Source organism: Catharus ustulatus, chromosome 2, assembly GCF_009819885.2.
Source record: "Catharus ustulatus isolate bCatUst1 chromosome 2, bCatUst1.pri.v2, whole genome shotgun sequence".
In the NCBI taxonomy this organism is placed as follows: Eukaryota; Metazoa; Chordata; class Aves; order Passeriformes; family Turdidae; genus Catharus; species Catharus ustulatus.
In genome coordinates, this window is record NC_046222.1 from 29,997,192 (window position 1) to 30,017,111 (window position 19,920).

At 41.6% G+C, this 19,920-nt stretch overlaps 1 protein-coding gene across 1 annotated transcript; it reads left to right on the top strand.

Annotated features, from left to right (window-relative positions):
• Window positions 1-11,747: 11,747 nt before the first annotated feature.
• Window positions 11,748-12,749, top strand: LOC117011610 (olfactory receptor 10AC1-like). Its single transcript, XM_033087033.1, has one exon. It carries the CDS (start codon window positions 11,748-11,750, stop codon window positions 12,747-12,749), a length of 1,002 nt encoding a protein of 333 aa, XP_032942924.1.
• Window positions 12,750-19,920: the final 7,171 nt, after the last annotated feature.

Sequence of the window (19,920 nt, forward strand, 5' to 3'; positions counted from 1 at the left end):
CTCTGAAGCCTCTGAAACTCAAGAGACATACTGGGGAAATGAAGTCTTTCCCATCATCAGAAAAGATCACAGTAAAGACCAATTGAGGAACCTGTGAGTGGCATGGCTGAGAAGGAATTGGGAATACTGGTGGATGAAAAGCTGGTCATGAGTAGGCAATGAGCACTTGCAGCCCAGAAAGCCAGTTGTATCCTGGTCTGCATCCAAATCAATGTGGCCAGCAGGTCATGGAGGTGATTCTGCTCCTCTACCTTGCTCGGGAGAGACTCCACATGGAGTACTGTGTCCAACTCTGGAGTCCAGCACAGAAAAAATATGGACCTCTTGCAACGAGTGCAGAGGAGGGCCACAAAAATGGTCAGAGGTTTGAAACTCTTTTGCCATGAAGAATATCTGAGAGACTTGTGGTGGTTCTGCCTGGAGGAGTGAAGACTCTGGTGAGATCTTATTGGGACCTTTCAATATATAAAAAGGGCTTATAAGAAAGATAGAAAGAGACTTTTTTTACCATGACCTGTAGTTTCAGGACAAGGGGCAGTTGTTTTATACAGAAAATAATACATTTAGATGTGATATACGAAAGATGTGTCTTTTACAATGGAGGTAGTGAAGCATGGGACCATGTTGTTCAGAGAAGCCCCATTTCTGGAAGTATTCAGGCCCATGTTGGATGGAGCTTTGAGCAACCTGCTCTAGTGGAAAATGTCCCTGCCTGTGGTAGCGAGTTGGAATGATATGGTCTGTAAACCTCCCTTTCAACCCAAACTATCCTCTATGATTGAGTGTTCAGAACTCACCTGGATAAGACCTTAAGGAACTTCACCTAACTAGAGTTAGCCGTCTCGTCATCAGTATATTGGGCTAGAGGCCTTCAGTAGTTGCTCCTTATATTTTTCTGTAAATTTGTTATTTTTTCTTCTTTGTGAAAGGGATTTTTCATTGCTTTTTACATGGCAAAACATACTAAGGTCCTGCAAAAACTGCAAGAAAAAGAGAAGTGAGATAATGTCTGTTGATCTGTAGGATTTGTAGGATTTTAACACACAAGATGCTCTTCCAAGAAAGTCCATGGTAGTTCCTGCAAGCAGCTAATCAGCAGCAAGGAACTAAAGGGTAAAAATATATCATAGAAGAAGGACAGAAAGTAAGAGGAAAGAATAGTAAAATTATACAAGCTCTTTTTTCTGTAGGGAAAAGCCCCAGTTCCAGAGCTCTGTTTAGGTCAAGCCACTTTTCGAGTAACGTATGTAGGGATAGCTCAGGATGAGCGGAGTTCAGCACCAGGAACTCCTCCTGCTCAGCTGCTGAGCCCAGGCTGCACGGGCTCTGTCGAGGGCTGCCCGTGCTGGGGTTGACTGTGTGACCCAGGGACAGGCGCACACGTGTGCACAGAAAGGACATGGACATGGCCACCTGCACCAGCTGCCACACAGCAGTGGCTGCCCTCAGCTGCCCCACAGCTGACACCACCAGCACTCCCATAAAACACATATAGACAGCCAAGTTCTTAATCTGAATGCAATGGAATTACAACACTGCAGAGTTGCAACGAGCCAAGCCAGTAAACCCCGCCATCCCGCGATTCTGTTACTATTTGGCAACTTTGTTACACGCGGGTCCTCTCTGCGAACGACAGAGCGGCTTATAATTGGGTGCGGCTTGTGTATGGACAAAGAACGAAATGTTTGCCAACACCCGGAGATGCAGCTTATAGTCAGTGCGGCTTGTAATCGTGAAATTACTGTAATTGACAAGAAGCGCTATATTTTCCATCTTGCATTCCACCATTCCAATGGAAATGCAGACATTTCCATTGCTCCATAGTCCTCAATTTTTATGTACAAAATGGATATTATTAAGTCTAATACTAATGCCTGAAAATGAAAATCTGTAGGAAAGTTGTTATCTGGGAAAGTAACTGTGCTTCTGGGAATACTCATAGAGCTTCCAAAATGAGATTTGTGGTTTCTCCAAGCCATATTAGTGACCTGAAAAAATACGGATATTTTTTCTGCATCTTGGGTAAAAGCTGGGTAAAGCCTTAGTTTGGAGCATCTTGAAAAAAGTTTCATTCTTAGACACAACAGTATGCATTGCCTAATTCCAATTAAATTGTACTTCTGATTTTAGTATCCAGTGGTAGTGTTGAGAACACATATCAAGATTTCTATCTCAGTAACCTAACTTATGAAACTTTAATATTGTTCCAAATTTTATGCAGCAAAACACTTCTCATCAAAGCCTAGAACAAATAAAATCAGTTTTTGAGAATATGCAAAAGTTGAAGAGTTTCACTTGCTATGATGGAGCTTGCATTTAATAATTGAGGAATTTTCATATCTGTAGCCCATTTGACTTGTCTGCTCTGGTACTCTGAAGATGTAGCCTCTGTGAAGTAAAAGTCAAGAATAAGAGAGATATGATGAGCTCACGAGGGAGGGATGGAAGCAAACACAAAAGAAAAAAAATATATAAACAAAGTTTTGCTATGTGTCTGTCAGGAATACAAGACATTTGTCATGCACAGACTCAGTTGCAGTGGGGCCTCCATCCATCTGTATGGAAACCAAGATGGAAGTGAGGATATACTGGAGGCTGAATTCAATTTCACTGCTCAACTACTCACCATCAGCTCAGCGCAAGACATCAGCAATGCAATAGCCAACAGGCTCTGCCAGCTGAGACCTTCCCTCATACCACAGAGGACAGTGGATTTCATGCTTTCCATTTCAGTACCAGCCCAAATGCTGCTGTCTAGCACTGAAAGACTACTGGCTAATGAGCACAGAAGCTTGAAGGAAAGCACTGCATTTACACGGTGCTTACTGCAAAGGTCTTCAGTGCCTCTGTCCCTTCACATCTATCATCTTTGTGCAAAAAAAAAAAAAGGGTAAAGAAGGCTACTCCATCTTTATGCTGTGCTAAGAGGTGTTTGCAACATTGTCATGATGCAGATGTTTGTTTTTCCTCCTTCCTGTCCTGTTTCTCTTTGCCCCGCTACTTCCAGTCCCAAATACCAGAGATTTTTTATAGCTCCATTAAACCAACAGTAATAGTCAGTAGCTGAAAATCACATCTCAGGGGATTCTGGTTGGAAATTAGTAAAATTTTTCACCCACAGGTAACCCAGCACTGGAACTGACAAGTAGAGTGGCGAAGGAGTCTCCAGCCTTGGAGGCTCCCAGCACTCTGTAAGAAATGTCCATCATGAAGGGATGCAGCATTACTGATACTCCAGCTCTGAGCAGGAGGCTGGGTGTTCCAGACTGTTTTTTTATGTTTCTGTCATTCAGTGAAGACCTTTTGTAGCACTGGAGAATGTTATGGTATCACATCCACTTGATGCAGTTTCATTACATTTCCCATTCATCAGCCTGAAAGAACTGCTGAGTACTCAGCTTGGTTTATTGCTCAGGCTGTCACAGGGTCTTCAGCCTATGTTCCCTATCTAGGAAAATTAGGCTTTGCTAACAAAAGAAAGTTGCTAAAACTGAATATGGAGGAAGCTCTTCTCAGTGTCTGAATATAAAGGAAAAGGCATAAATATGCAGATCAGCTAGCATGTGCTCTAACAAGCAGCTTGTTTCAGAATGAAAGCCTTTGCACCAAATAGATCCATGAGATTGGAAATCATTAGGGGCAACAGAGGTATCAGGTTTTAGATCATCCATCCAAGACCTACATCTGTTGTACTGGTCAACCAACATGTAAATAAAAGTGTGGTCTCCTGATAACTCTACATGTGCCCACAGCTCCCTAGCCTGACAGGGTTCACGACTGACAGCTGAAGGGCATTTGTCAGCAATAAAATGCAAGGTGCCACAAAAGAATAGAATAGAATAGAATAGAATAGAATAGAATAGAATAGAATAGAATAGAATAGAATAGAATAGAATAGAATAGAATAGAATAGAATAGAATAGAATAGAATATCCTGAGTTGGAAGGGACCCTATAAGGATCAAATGCAGCTCCTGGGACTTCCAGAGGGCTCAGCCAAGCATGAGTTCTCTGTTGCTGCCACATCTTCACTGAGACTCACAGAAGTTGATAAAGGTCCAATCTTTCTGTCCTTTGTGACTTCCTCTTTCTCCTGTTCCTCCAAGCAGCTCATGATTCTATTGTGCCATGTGATGTCTCCTTTCAGATAAGGGATTTGGTCACCCAAAAAGGCACAATGAAGAAATAAAATATATGACATACCTATAGACAGAGATCCCTTCAGGCTGATAAGTCTCTCCCCTATCTCTAGCAGCTCTTCATGCAGAAAAGCTATTGAAAGTCTTTCACTCTTGCATTCACTTGTCTTGAAACTATTTCCTTTAATTCTGTGTTCATGGACACCTGGACTAGTAACATTTTACTGCATCTCATCCTGTATTCTGCAGTGGTGCTGCAATTCTGGGCTTTTTACCAAGAATAGTTTGCTGAATTCTCACTGCATTGTTTCAGTGTTTGCTCTTACGTTACGTAAGAATTTAGAGATGTAGTGAGCACAAGAAACAAAATAATGGAAGCAGACATGTACATCATTGTGTGAGACAATAAGTGGAAATGATGCTAAATGATGTTTGAGCACCTGCTCCCCTGCCATCCAGTCCAACATGCTGCTATATATATGTTTTCTAAAACATAGATTCGTTCTACAACTAGGGACAGATTGCTCTTTCCTTCCACCTCCAATCGTCTTTCTTGAAATACAGCTTGAAACAACTTAGAGAGTTCAGTGCTAGAATGGATCCTACAGCCCATCTGCAGTCTCTGACTGCACATATTGACTGTCTACCACAGTTCTTCCATCCAAACAAGCTCTAGTTCATCTGGAGTTTGTACATTCAGTCTGGGATGCTGATTTCCAGAATTTATTTTCTGCAATAAGTTTCTTCAGAAAAGCATGTTGTTCTAATAGTTATTTACCTCACTATTCTGAAAATGAGCCTCAGGCTTCTAAGTGACACAGATGAAAAATATTAATCTAGATGACCAAACATGAGATGGGAGGAGGAGGATGAAATGAGTAGTAGCTGAGTACATTGGGGATGAAGAATGTACAGCATCAGCTTGGGATGGTGTCTCCTATGGAGAACCTCATAAAACAATGAGTTTTTCTGTCTTTTCTCCTAATGGTTGTAGTTGCATCAGAACAAATTAAGCCAAAAACAAATTATGTCCCCAGGTGGAGTGTCTCAGTCACTGCCACCCCAAGGAAGAGCTCAGGTGAGACAATGCCTCATTTACCATTTCACTGGGAACAACAAATATGTGATTTTTGGAAGTCAACACCAGCAATTCTCAGCAAGGCCCCAGAGTGCTGTCATCTCTGCCCCAAGAGGGGCTGAACACTGCTGAGCTCCTTCAAAGACCGTAAGAGTTGCAGCTACACTGTTTCTTTCCAGACGAGCCCCAGGCTGAAGGTAGTTAAAACCCAAACTTTTAATTGGATCCACAGAGAAATCCACAAAGTTGTCCAAATGAATCTGAAAATAACTTCAGATACAAAAGAAAACTTAGATCTCTTGTGAGAATAACAGTCTTTCTTACTACTCTCACCTTCTTTCTTAACTACTGGAGTTCTAGTTAATCTTTTCTAGGGCCTGTAGCCCAATTGTCATTGTGTCTGTCTTTTTCATTTTCATTTGCTGTTCTCAGGTTAAATATTTTCATCCTTTTATTCATTAATTCCTATTTTAGATTTGTCCTTTCTCTCTCTAGCTCTAAATGAGTTTTCTTCTGGTAACTCCATTTTTTTGCAAATGGGAAAAGCTTGCACGTTTATGACACTATTAACTGATCTGTACAAACTTTTTTTAGCAGAGATGCAGGACAATGCCTTTGGCTGAGTTAGACTGTGAGTAAGTACAAGGAGGTGAAAGAAAATGCCCCACCTTTAACAAATCATCAGGAATACTTAGCTGACAGATTGCCTGCCTATTTTTTGCAAAACTCTGTTTTGGTTGGTTGATGGTTCAGCATCTTTCCCAGACTGAGTTCCCAGGTACCATTTATCAAGCCAAGCAACAGAAACTCAAGGAGAGAAGTGGGATGATTTTTCTCACCAAGGCAAATTGATGCCAGCCATCCTGCTGTTACCATCCCAGCCAGTTTCAGTTCCTGGTTTCCAGAAAGGTCTGAACATTGTAGGAATAAGGATGCACTGCTCCTCCTAAAGCTATACCCAATTGTTTTAGTGTCTTGCCACTGTGGAAGACAACATTTCTTGACTCCTGTTAACTACAGAAGAGGGACTCCATACCTCTTAAAAAGTCTCTGTCAAGATGTTATAATTTTCAGCCCTTGGCCCTGCTATGTTATGACCATAGTCAATTGTACTGGAGTCATAAATGCATAAAAGATATTAGCATTTATTTTTACATTGCTACTCTTAACATTTTTATTTGAGCAAATCTTACGTTTCATCAACCACCAAAAACAATTCAAGCAATCTACCTTAAAACTGCCTCAAGTTCTCTAATCAGATAAGTCACCATGATGTTTCTGAATAACACAGTAGCTCTACTACTGAACATACTTGCCACAGAACATCAGTGCAGCTATAACAGCCAAAATCTTTGCTTTCTACCGCTGTGAGATACCCCCAGAGGATCAATATCAGAGTGCTTTTCATGCAAAGAAGATCTGCAGTCTTTCTTATCCTCTTTGCTCTCTTTTACTACTGGCTAGGTAGTTTGTGCTGCTTGAACATTGCTTTCAGCCCGCTGAAGAGCTTTGTATTGTCTGGGCTGAGAGTTCCATTTGCCTGGCCATTGCTGGGACCAGCTGTCCCACTTCTCCAGGTTTTCTGGTACCTCTCTCAGTTGTTTCCATTTTGCCCAGATTGCTCCATACTAGTCTGAGCTTCTTAGTTTCTCTTGCCTTCTTTGGAGCAGGTCGGTGATTCACAGGTGTGGACAGGCAAGCCCAGCACTGGCCTTTTTTCTGAAGACCAAGGGGAATATCCTCTGAAGTATGTTGCTATTGCTGATAGAAGCTGATATTATGTGATTCATTAACTGTACCTGGATTCCAAGGACCTCTTTATACAAATTCGGGCTAAGGCAGGCTAGTCCCAAAGCCTTGCAGGCATGTACTGAAAAAAAATCACACAGCTAAGAGTGTGGGGGAGGAGAGCAGGGCTGAACTTTGCAACAAGGCAGAATGTACAGCTCTATAACATGCTGCAGACTCAAGACATGCAAACACTAATGCCAACGTGCAGCTTTTAATAATCTATTATGAATTTGGCTGTAAGCTGATGCAATGGAAGTGCTGGGAACCTGAAAGGTGTGGGCTGGAGGAGGAAGTATGGAGTCGCTTTGACATGCATACTCTCATCCTCAGCTGCTTGTTGTTTGTCTGGTTGCTGTGTGTTCTGGCACCCGGCTGCACAGCTCACTCCAGCTAGCACTCCCCTCTTCGGGGAGCCGAGTTTTGGAGGTAATGTGTGGGAGCGTGTTGAAACGTTGCAGGGAGGTGTAAGTTGCATGTTAATAAATGATGGCTTATCTGCACACACACAGACTGAAACAGTGATTTGCCTGATTTATTTCAGTGGAAGGCTGGGCACTATGGTAAAAAAATTAGTGCTTATAAGTGCTGACTGTGTGGTATTGGTTACCGGGTACGTGCTGACTCACCTTGGTTCACCTCCAGTCCAGCAGGAGGAGAGGACAATCTGGAGATGAAAAAGTTGGAACAGACTGGTCAAAGTAGTTCCTGATTATTTTTGCAGTTACTGAGGCAGCAGATTTTTCCTGCAGTTTGGGTCAGAGAAGAGGATAAAATAAGAAATAGCACCAGAGCTCCTGAATTTTATTTTGTAAGATAAAGATAAACTCTACATGAGTTAATCAGCCAGTGTCCTGAAATTCTCACAGAGTTTACTAGAGGGAGCAGTCTTACTCTGCGAAACATTTGACTAAAATAGACTTCACTGTAAAGATTTGCTTCCATTTATAATCCAGTCAACTTGCCAGGTGTAATTAGAAAATAACCAGCACCTCCATTTTGTTCCTATTACAGCTGCAGAGACAATGTGTCACCAAGAGAGGCTTCAGGGTTGCTGTTAAGTTCAGTATTATACAGCAACACCTTAGATTCAGAATTCAGTTTTGTAAATGCTCCAAAAACATTCTGTGCCCTGAATTGTTTGCAGAACATTAAACAATAAGAAGTGTAAGGAAAAGAATTGAAATGAAAAAAATAAAAATTTGAAAGTTAAGGAAGTGACTCAAGAAACTAAAGAGGATAGACTTCAATGTCATAGCTTTAATTCCAAGAAGTTAAATGACAGGTTTAAAATAGAGTAAAAATACTTAAATACAACTTTGGCCATGTTCCAGATGTGGTTACATGCATGACAGATAAAGGGGAATAATCACTTTCCTTCACCTTCTGGACACATTCTTACTAATGAAGCCCAGTAAGTGGTTGGTCTTTGTTGCCTCTTCTGGCTCCTGTTTCTTGCTGTCCAATGGAAGCCCAGGTTCTTTTCCCAACAGAATTAGTCCCAGACTGGACCAATGCAAGAGGCAGTTTTGTTCCAAAATGACTATGCCACGTAGATAAAATAAGATATAAGAACATTTTGAAAGGATTCCTTCTAAAGGAAGTCCTGTGAAAAATGTTGAGGTATCATATTTACATGTTTCTGCCAAGCAGATCCATTTTAGCAGTCAAATCTTGGCTTTGCCTCTCTTTTCTACTCACATAAGGCTACAGATCTCTTTAATTATTTCAGTATAAGTGGCCAGGAATGAATGCAACAATGGCAGTGAAAATAAATTGGGCTCAAATAATCTCAGTCCTGTCAACTGCCGAATGGTGATTTCATCTGAGCCAGTAAGAAAAAATGGGTCATCTAAACTGGTGAAAACTCCACACACAAATGCATTTAAAGTTTTTCTATCTGTTTTGCTTTGCTTCTAAGTGTTAGTTTGGTTTAAATTTACTTAAACCCCAAAGATTTATTTTTATTTAATAAGAGTAGCACTGCATTTTGTTACTTAAAATGTTGCATTAGCAGGTACAAAGCAGCCCCATCAATAATCAGCTACTTTCAATTGCTCCAGTGAAGAGAACAAGAGAGGAAGGTGCTGCAACTCTGCCATCCTCTGAAGATGCAATTACATCCTACTGCTCGATTCACAGAAAATCTGCAAACCCCCCTCTTTCTTGGGAGGAATGGAACTGCCTGTTGGTGCAGGGAGGGCAGAGGCAGCAGGAAACAGGACAGACTTCTGTGTCATATGGCATATAAGAAGCTGGGGAGAGGAGAGGAGAGGAGAGGAGAGGAGAGGAGAGGAGAGGAGAGGAGAGGAGAGGAGAGGAGAGGAGAGGAGAGGAGAGGAGAGGAGAGGAGAGGAGAGGAGAGGAGAGGAGAGGAGAGGAGAGGAGAGGAGAGGAGAGGAGAGGAGAGGAGAGGAGAGGAGAGGAGAGGAGAGGAGAGGAGAGGAGAGGAGAGGAGAGGAGAGGAGAGGAGAGGAGAGGAGAGGAGAGGAGAGGAGAGGAGAGGAGAGGAGAGGAGAGGAGAGGAGAGGAGAGGAGAGGAGAGGAGATTTATGAGATGCTGAAAGGAAACATGGGCTCTAGGGATACCCACAGCCAGAGGGAGCCCAGACTAGGCAAGAAACAGAATCTTAGCCCAGACTGAAGAGCACACATCATCAAGAGGAAGAAGTCTCTATTTTCTTACCTTTTAAGACAGAGAAGGTATGCTCTCACTGATGCAAACAAAGGAGAGGAAGGGAAACCCCTGTTTCTTCCCCACTTCTTAGCCTGTTGTGTTCAGTAGAATCCACTTAAAGTCTCAGTACTTGGAGTGAGGGGAGCCCCAGTTGGTCCTCAGTGACTCAGACCACAGTCATATACCAATCCATTACTCCTGTTTTCATTGAAGACCTTCTACTTGCATAGAGTGTCAAGAGAGATTTACAGACAGACTGCTTAGAACTGCTGTTGGCGAAGTCTTGCAGCAACAAAATGTGGATGTGGGAGTTAACCATGGCTTTATAACTGCTGGAAACTGTCTCTAGCAGTACTATTAACTATTAACCAGCAGTTTACTTGCTTTTGCAGGATCACTGCTCTCTCTCTGTTTCTAAAGAGCTCCTTCATGGTCTTCACTGACTGTCTATTATTTTTTGGTCTTGGAGTTTATGGTAGCTGCTTCCTAGCTTGTTAATTTTGCTGACTTACACTCTGAGGCAGACTGATTAAATTCCTAGTTTTGCACCTGAGGTAATATAATTGTGGATATTTTCATATTCACCTGAGTCCCGAGATGTTCTGAATGCTGCTGAGATACTGAATCACAAGGAAACCTTAGGGCAAAAAAACAAAAGGCAAAGGTGCATAGGCTTTGAGCAGATTCCCTTCTCAATTGTATTGATTATTTTTTCTGGAGTGTTTTTTGAAACAACTTTTTCCAGGAAAATCCCTATCTTCACTAACAGGTTTTCGACCAATTTCACATTCCTTCTATTAGTCTTTGATGACATTTCATGTAATTTTTTAGTTTGTTTCACACTTAAATACTGCTGGGATTTTTATATAAGCAGAAGTTTTCAAGGAATCTCTGGTTTTATTTCTGTTTTATGGCAAAGTGTAGAAGAGTTGGAATTATTCCTTGTAGTTAATACTCTATTCATTGATGAACATGTGAGCAATGAACTCTGTTCAACCATGACCAGTATATATAATTTATTTTTGTATGTCTCTCTAAATTCTTATCTTTTCTAGAATTTTCAGCTTAAATAGCTTTGTATCACTCCACATTCCCAGAAAATTTCTGTTCTTCCTGTGAAAAACAAGATCTCAACCTCCAAGTCCAGGATGTTAACATTGCGCTTTCCTTTAAAAACTGTTACAGAGTGTGTGTTTCCATGGACATCTTTGGTTTTAGGAATGGAAGTTTGTTTACTTGAACTCTGATGCCATAGGGCTGAACCAGGCCTAAAGATGTAAGTAGCCAAAATGTCAGCCCTAATTTTGGAATCCTCATGTCTAATCACGGAAACCCTCTTTCTATAAGAATCTTATGGCAGTTCCACTGTGGAGAAGGAAAAAGCCAATCAGAGAACACCCCAAATTCCCATTAACTGGAGTGAGGCTGTGGCACAGAAGCTCCAACTCACTGCCTGGTTGTTCTTGTGCCTCTCTGACACAGGTGTAGGGGACTGAAGAAGTACCGTGAATAGAGAATTAACAGGTCTGCCTGAGAGTGGAAGCACAAGGAACAGCAGCAGCTTCTGTGAGACCTAGAAGCTGATGATTGTCAAGACTCAAACGCCTCTGTCTGCAGCTTCTTAGGACACTCGGATCAGGAGGGAGAGTCCAATGAAAACTCTCAAAAGCAGGACAGCTCAGTCAGACTAATCAGTGTCAACTCCTAATGGGAATCTAACACATGTTCAAAACCTGCACATGATCATAAACCTAACAATTCAGAAGAAGTGATGAAAACCCAACAGCTGACAGTCTTTGTCACCAATGTTGTGGGAAAGAATCCTAGGGAGATTGTTGGGGCACAAGAACCTTGCTGGTTGTGAGAATATAGGTCTGAGAGTGTGCTGAATGTGGCTGAGTGAAATCAGGTTTGGAGTTTGGGGGTTTTTTTAAATGAGATCACCTTCCTCCCTACTCAATAAGCTTTACTACTTTGGTCCTACAGTACATTATTTCCTATATTTCCTATGGAATTGATTGCCAGGCATTGAATTCAGCTACTTCCCTTCTGTTTCTCTCCCGTAGATGTCATGTGAATGCTGCATGGAGAGGGACAATGTGAGCACTGGTGCAACCATGGAGTTCCTCCTGCTCGGCTTCTCCGAGTTGCTCCGTCTGCGGGTCCTGCTCTTCCTTATCTTTCTCATCGTTCACTTGGTCACCTTGGCAGGGAATATGATGATCTTCATGGCGGTGATTATGGAGCCCTCACGTCCTCCCATGCTCTTCTTCCTCTGCCAGCTCTCTGCCATCGAGCTCTGCTACACTTTAGTTATTGTCCCCAAGGCACTCCTTAGCCTGGTAGGGGCGGAGGGTAGCACCATCTCCTTCGTGGGCTGCGCTGTGCAGATGCACTTCTTCGTGGCCCTCGGTGGGGCTGAGTGCTTCCTGCTGGCAGCCATGTCCTACGACCGCTACGTGGCCATCTGCCAGCCCCTGCGCTACGCGGCCCTGATGAGCGAGGGGCTGTGCCTCCGGCTGGGTCTCCTCTGCGGCCTGGCAGCCTTCGCTCTTGCCCTGGGCCTGACGGTGGCTGTGTTCCGCCTGCCTTTCTGCCGGTCCCGCCGCATCAACCACTTCTTCTGCGATGTACCTGCCGTGCTTCACCTGGCCTGCACACAGAACTACACCCTCGAGCTGCCCTTGCTGGCTGCCTGTGTGCTCCTCCTGCTGCTCCCCTTCCTCCTAATCCTGGCCTCCTACCTTTGCATTGCTGTGGCTTTGTTAGGCATCGCCTCCTCTGTGGGAAGGGGCAAGGCCTTTTCCACCTGCATTTCACACCTGGCCATCACCTTACTGCACTACGGCTGTGCCACCTTCATCTACATCCGTCCTAAGTCCAGTTACTCACCAGCTCGGGACAAGGTGGTGTCTCTGGTCTACACCAACATCACTCCATTAATGTATCCCCTTGTTTATAGTCTGAGGAACAAGGAAATCAGAGGGATCCTCAGGAGAATGCTGAGGAGGAAGAAAATAGCTCAGGTGTATGGGGATACTATCAGAGTTGTGAGGTGGGTGCGGTAAATTTTAGTAGAATAAACACATACTTTTTGGAAAACAGCTCCATAACCAGTTCCCCATAGACTACACTAAGGCAAATATCCAGGCAGAATTCTACCTGCATCACTACATTTATGAGACAAAGATAACTCAGCTCAAAAAATCCCCAACATAACACTTGATCTAAAGAAAAATCCTTTAGTGAGAATGAAGAGCTTTGGTCAATCACTGGTCTTGCTTCTCTGATCACATACATATTCAGGCTTACATTCACTGTCATCCCAGCACAATCAGAAGATCAACACAAAAATTTTTAAAGCTAATAAACCAATATTAAAGTATTGGTTTTATTATTTTTTTCTATCAAGATGACAGTAGAAATTGGGTAGTCAGTACAAATTTTAGAATGGTAAATTTAGCAGCACAATAAATCTGTGCTTAAAGGAAGGTTAGAAGAAGAAAGTCCATGGCTAGAAAGAAGGGTAAAGAAGCTGTGGTTTTCTCCAAATTTAGCAGAAGGCTGCACTCTGGCATCCCATGACAAATAGAAAGATTGTTAGTGTAGACACATCTAACCTTGAATTATTCTAGATATTGAAAGTTAAAATGCCATTAGTATAACAAGAGTATGACTTTCCTATGCTTGTTTTGCAGAAAGCAAAACATATTTCCTTTTATAGGGAGATGCTTTAGATTTGGATTGTTCCTATGGCAACACAAAGGCTAAGACACTTGTCTTATCATGTGACTTTTACCAGAAAAGACTGCATCATATAAATATGAATGTCTGGGGAGCTCTGTAATTGTAAAAGTAATAATACTGCTGCCACAGTTATTGCAATTTCTTCAGCAAAACCAGTGAGGGTTACAGTGCAGACTGGACTGCACCAGACATAAGAGTCTGAAAGGTGCAAAGCAGTGTTATTTTATGAGTTTCCTATGTGTAGGAGGAACAGGGGGATTTAGACAAATTGGAGAAGATCAATTTTGGCCAGAAAGAGGGAGGGAAATAACCAACTTCATTATTTTATTTAATGTTTTCCTCCCTCATGTCTATTTAAAGGCCATAGAGACCCTATGATTCAGAACCCTCCTCTCATATACAAAATCATTGAGAAAAAATTAAAATGTTTGCTTCTGTTCCTCTGTCTAATCCAAAGGAATTTCAGCACCTCAGCTGCCCTCAGCTCTCTCTTTGGGTAGATCAAGAGAGCAGAGTGTTATTTGCTTCTCTGGGCTACAATCATTAAAAATTATGGTAAGTGGATTTGACAAATGTAAGAAATCAGCACTGTAACTAAGCAAGTTAACTTGGGGCCTTCTGACAAAAGAGAAATATGGAATTTAAAACTGACATTAAAAGCTGTCTTCATAGTCTAGCCCGCCTGAAACATTAACATAGAATATTGACTCTCATGTCAATGAATACCTAATTACTCTGTGGGCAAACATTCGGCTGCATTATTTAAAATTATCAAAGTTGCAGCGAACATTTTAATTACCTGCCAGCTCTTCCAAAAGTGAGAAGGGCAGAGTCTCAGTGAAAGAACACTACATACTAGTAGAGAAGTACTTCAGAATTACATTAGAGAAGTACTTTGGATCAAATACTATTAAGTAACAGTAATGAGCACAGGAAAAATCGGAAGCATCAATTCTAAATCCTGTCAAGTCAAATCAAACTTTGAAGTTAATTCTGCTGCAAGCAGTTGGCTGGACTTGAGACCGCCAGAGGTCCTTCCTGAGATTAGCAGGACTTTGCATCAGAGGTTCCTAACCTGCCTTCTAGGAGGTATTGATATGTCCAAATGCCTGGCAATGAAACTGAAGGACAGAAAGACACTGAGGTTTTAACACTGTTCAAAGCCTTGGTAGAGGCCCTCACATATTTCTGGCAGCTGTGAGTATGCTATAGCAGAGAGATAACTTACCTGCTGCCAGCTGTGGGAAGATAGCAGGGCTGTCCCCTGAGCTAGGATGTTCCTCATGGACCACTGTAGAACAGAGGCATGTGGATAGACCTCTCCTCACTACAAAGATACAGGTGATGCCTTTGGAAGGGATGACATGGCCAAAACAGCAGCCAGGTTAGACTCCCAGCTCTTTCATTCTGACATACATGTGGGAAGTATAACAAGCAGTTATGTCTGAGAAGACACTTTCTCTACCCAATGTCCTTGCAGATGAACAGAGTGAGGAGATATCCCAAGACCATCTTCACCAGTATTCCCACACCCACTAGTCCGAGACTAGCCCCATCAGTATTCCCACACCCATTCACAGCACCCTTTCCCCCCACCCCATGCCAGATGTGCTGAGTATTGTATAGATCTGTAGAAAGGACTCAGGGATAAGAGTGGGAAGAGGGTAGCTTATGAAGTAAGAGCAGCAGCAATGTATAAATGATATCGGACCCACTTCCTTTCTAAAATGTTACCTTTTAATTGACTGGACCTGCCTGAGGTCCCTTTTTCACTCAACAAGTGACTGTTTCTGTCCTGTTGACTCAGCACACTGTGTGCTGAGAATTGGAGAGTGCTCAAGTGAAGTAAGGCAGTACCATCCCTGATCTAGGCATGAGCACAGAATAATAATTAAGAAAAGGTAATTTTTAAGTTCTTTTCAGAACTTTATAAGGAACAGCAGGATCCGGCAGGCAATGCAGATTTTGACAAGTGCACATTCCACCTCCAACTAAAGATGGGCATAGTAAAGATCTTTCCACGGGTGTTGCTGTTTTTTGGGTTGGGTAGGGATTCAAGACTCCCCAGTGTATGAGGTACAGCTGGGTACCTGCATTTCACAAATGGTCTTGTCCTTTCTTGGAAGAAGAACGCTTGCATTCCCAAATTCGCAGAGACCTGAGATCTGACAAATATAGATGTCATGAAGTTTTCCAGTGAAACCAATTAGGACATCACTAAGAATCACTTCATGGTTTACACAGCCATAAAAACAGAGTATTCACCCTTGCAATTAACTTCGTAAAGGCGGCCCTGAGCAAGCACTGTGTGAGAACACAGATCTTATCAATGCTGGAGCACCAGAGCCCAGCCTGTCAGAGTTCAGCCTGTAAGATCACATCAGCACAGTCCATGTTCTCAGAAATGGAGGGTTTGGAGGATGGTGGCACAGACTTTGGACACCATTAAGGATACTCAAGGTCCAGCATCTTGAATGGAACCTCCAGTGAAAGGTTGTTCTGCTCAAGGAAATACTTCGAGGTGGTTCCTTGAGAGCTACTAGCAGTACCAGTGATACTGGGAGAATGCAAGTGAAGCCTCCCTTTCAGTATAGACAGAAACCAGTGAAAATGCTTTGGGTTTAACTTTTTTTTTTGCACACTATTATGTTTTGCTGGCAATCCAGGTAAGACATTTCCTAAAAGTTGTTCCTATAAAATAACCAATCTCCTAAAATAATTAAATGTGCTTGCATTAAAAGATAATCTATATTTTCCTAGGAGTATAAATACAAAAATTTATTTAGGGGATTTGTTTCTATTATGGATAAGGAAAGCTGAAAAATTGGCAAAAATCCAGTTTTAAGAGCTTGGAAGAAATTTCAGTGTATTTATCTTCCCTTGACAAAGTCATGTTATCACATCCTGTCTGTTTTGGCTTAGATGGAAAGTGAGTCTACCAGCCTTTCTTTCTTCCACATTCCTTAAAAGCTTAGAAAATCTATAAATAATCCTATATTTACCCAAATAGATTTTTTTGTCCTTTGATCTGAAGCAGAAAGGTGAATATAATACAGCTATTTACAACAATGGAACTGTAAAATGAAATGGATGTGGGCTTAGTAGTAAACATGGAAAATAGATGTTAATATCATGAAAAGTTGTCAAAGATTTTCTTTATTGAGAAAAGGCTTCTGTTTTCAATGTTTATTATGAACATGCCAAAGGAACAATATTTACTGGGCTTTACTATTTACATATTTTACTACTATAAAGGCTGGAATGCTATAGGAGTTTCTTTTGCTGATATTTATAGACAGTAGACTTATAAAAGAAGAGAGATGAGTCCTTCCTGAGACTGTTTTGCACTACTATATGAAATTATGTATTCAGCATACAAAATCTGATAGGTTAATATATGATATAAAAAAATACAATCCACACCCCTGTAAACAAGCTAATGGGAAAGAAATATACTTAAATAATCTGCCATTTCTCCACAGAATTAAACATTTCTACAAGCTTTTTATTTATCAACTCGGCTGTTGCACAGGCCTTAAATTTACTTTAATGGCTGTTTCAGGAAGCAACCAAGAACATAGGACAAAAACTAATCATGAGACCAAAGCGGAGCTGAAGAAAGAGGTGAAGGTCCTGCCAGCCTGTTGGTTTCAGAATTAGTTTCACCTTGCCCTACAAGCACCTCCACATCAAAAAGCTGACTGAAGGTGTTATTAATAATTCCAGCACTGTATCCCTAACCTAAAGCTCTTGGCTCTAAAAGATCCTATTGTGCTCAGTTGCCTTCTAAGCAAGTCCAGGAAAAAGTGAGAATGAGAAGGTCGATATCCACCCAGTACCCTTGGCTTCACCCGCATAAGTGCAAGAATGTGAGACAGTCTAGTTTTACAAATTGGCATGTAAAGATGTAAGACCGTCTGGTTTTACAAATTGGCATGTAAAGTTGAGGGAAGACCTGATGGCTCAGCAGCACATGGCCTCTAGCCTAGTCACTGCTGAAAATCAGGTCTCTTAAAATCTGTGTTGTGTTTCATTGTGGTTTTGGTGTACAGTTGCTCTCAGCATTCATTTTAGTTTTCATGTTTTGATTTAATTAATGAGTTCAAGTTTCAAAAAATCAAGTGGGAGGCTGAACTGGGAATAGAGTTGGCAGTGAGTTGGGAAGATGTTAACACGTTCAGTGTCCTCTTTCCATCTGCAAGATGTCTGTTTCAAATACCTTCTCCTGATATTCCCACCTTGAAACCTCTCAGGGAGAATGCTGCTTGCTAACACAGTGACCAGTGGAAACTATTTCATTTCTCCACTGGATAGCAACTCTTCAACATCAGGATCAAGATACAACAGCGACAAATATAGGCAAGCTTCTAGTGTTTAGATTGTGGAGGCAACTGTAATTTGCAAAGAAGAGGACAATAAAAATACCTTGAAAAAACACATTAGAAACAGACACAAAAGTTTTAAAATATCTGTTATAAATCCCCAGAAAATAAAACACTGATTAATTCACCTGTAGGAGTAGAAAAAATGAATTTAAAATCCCACTATCTAAGTGACTAGTGGTATGTCTTTTTATTGTATTTTAGTAAAGCTTTTTCAGTGTCAGTGAGATTTTTCCATGCTTGAACACAATAATCCAAGACGGGGGAAGAACGGCTAGAAAATACGAACAAATTGCAAATTACAGAGAGGTATGAGTTTAACATGCAGAGGTTACTATTGCTATATTCTGAGCTTTCATTCAACTACTAAAAATAGCATAATCTTACTTTTCTGAAATGTAGTGGAATAAGTCATCAGCATCTCTACTAGAAATCAAATTTATCTGGGTCAGATTTTATGTTTATCCACATATGCTGTTGTGTTAGTAATGCTGGAAGAGAAATTGAATCCTCTTATGAAATCTTAATGCCACCAAGATAAATAAATATCTTTAAAGGTGCCCAGGAAGAACGTGCTCACAAAGAGAAGTGTTAAGTGTAGAACTGCACTTCTTGGATTTCTAAGTATATAATGTGCTCCAATAGTAAATACAAAGTAACTAACTCTGATGACCCCGATTTGTACCACTTAGGGAAGTTTTATGATTAGGAGAATGAATCAGATTCTATTATGACTTGGTTTTCATTACTTTCCTCTTTCCTCTTGTCACAGCTCAGCATAAGCGAAGCCCTGTTTGGCTGCTCTTCCGGAGGCAGCCGGGACCTCTGGGGCTCCACAGCTGCCAGACCACGAGGGGGAGCAGAGCTGGGATAACACGGCAAGAGAATTATCTCAGGTAATTTTTGCAGAAAAGACAAGGTCCTCCCCCTCATTTGCAGGATGGTGTAATAATTTAACTCAGTCCTGTTTTGCAAGCCAAATAAGAGCAGACCATGGCAGGATAAGCTTATCCACAGGCAAAAGCCAGCAAGCCTGCTATTCAGGCAGCACTGCAAACACACTTCTCTCTCTGATCAGGTGTCCAGTCAGGGCACCAGTAAGCAGAGAAACACCCATTAGTGTGCTGCTGATGATGAAGTAAGTGGAGTTTTATTCAAGAATTCTGGACCTCTTTAATCCATGTACTGTATGGCATCTCTCTTAGGTGGAAGATATATTTTGGGAAGCTACCCTCCTGTTTTGACTGGAGCCCGAGTAAGGAGCTGTCTGCATTCCTGGTGAAAGATGTGATTGCTCCTTTACCAATGATGAACTGAATGAGCAAAAGATTCATGTGGGGAGGGATGACTGGAGGTCTTTAGCCCAAATACCTGCTTACTGCAGGGTTAACACCAAAACTGTGTCAGGTTGCTCAGGGCCTTTCAAGCAAAGCTTGTACATCTCCAAGGATGTTTATCTCTGCATATGTGAGGAAGAATAAGGGAGTGTCCCCTGCTTCTTCTGTGCATGAAAACTCAGATCTGTGCCTTGTCTCTATCAGCTTCATTCATTCCTCTGCCCTTGTTATTCTTCTCAAGGAAGAAAGATAACCAGCTTGACTACTTGTGCAGTCAGGTCCTCAGGTCTCTAACATAGGGGTGGCTGCTTTGTGATCCAGAGGAGCTACTTGTGCTCCTTCACAGGAGTTCAAAATACCTATTTAAAATAAAATCTGAGCTTCTGAATTTAAAAAATGTCCATATACAAAACTAATTTAACAGTTTAAACCACTAAATGGTAAGAGTATATTTTCTGCAGAAAAACAGTCAGAAGTCAGCTGTTTGAAATATTCTAAGATAATTGCTGGTGGAGTAGAGCCAGAAAACCTTCTAAGACAAAAATGAAAACACTATAGTATTTAACTGTGGTCATGCAGGTGAGAATAAGGGACAGAAAGCACAAATTCTCTACATGGAATAAGACATTGAAACAGAGCATGTCTTACGGTGTACAGAGCTGTCATAGATTATTCCTAGAGTTGTAGAGATAGTGCATAAAAAGAGTGAATCAGAGACTACAGAACAAGAGCAAGTTCCTGCTTTACACTGAAGTGGGGCTTGTTGCAAAATG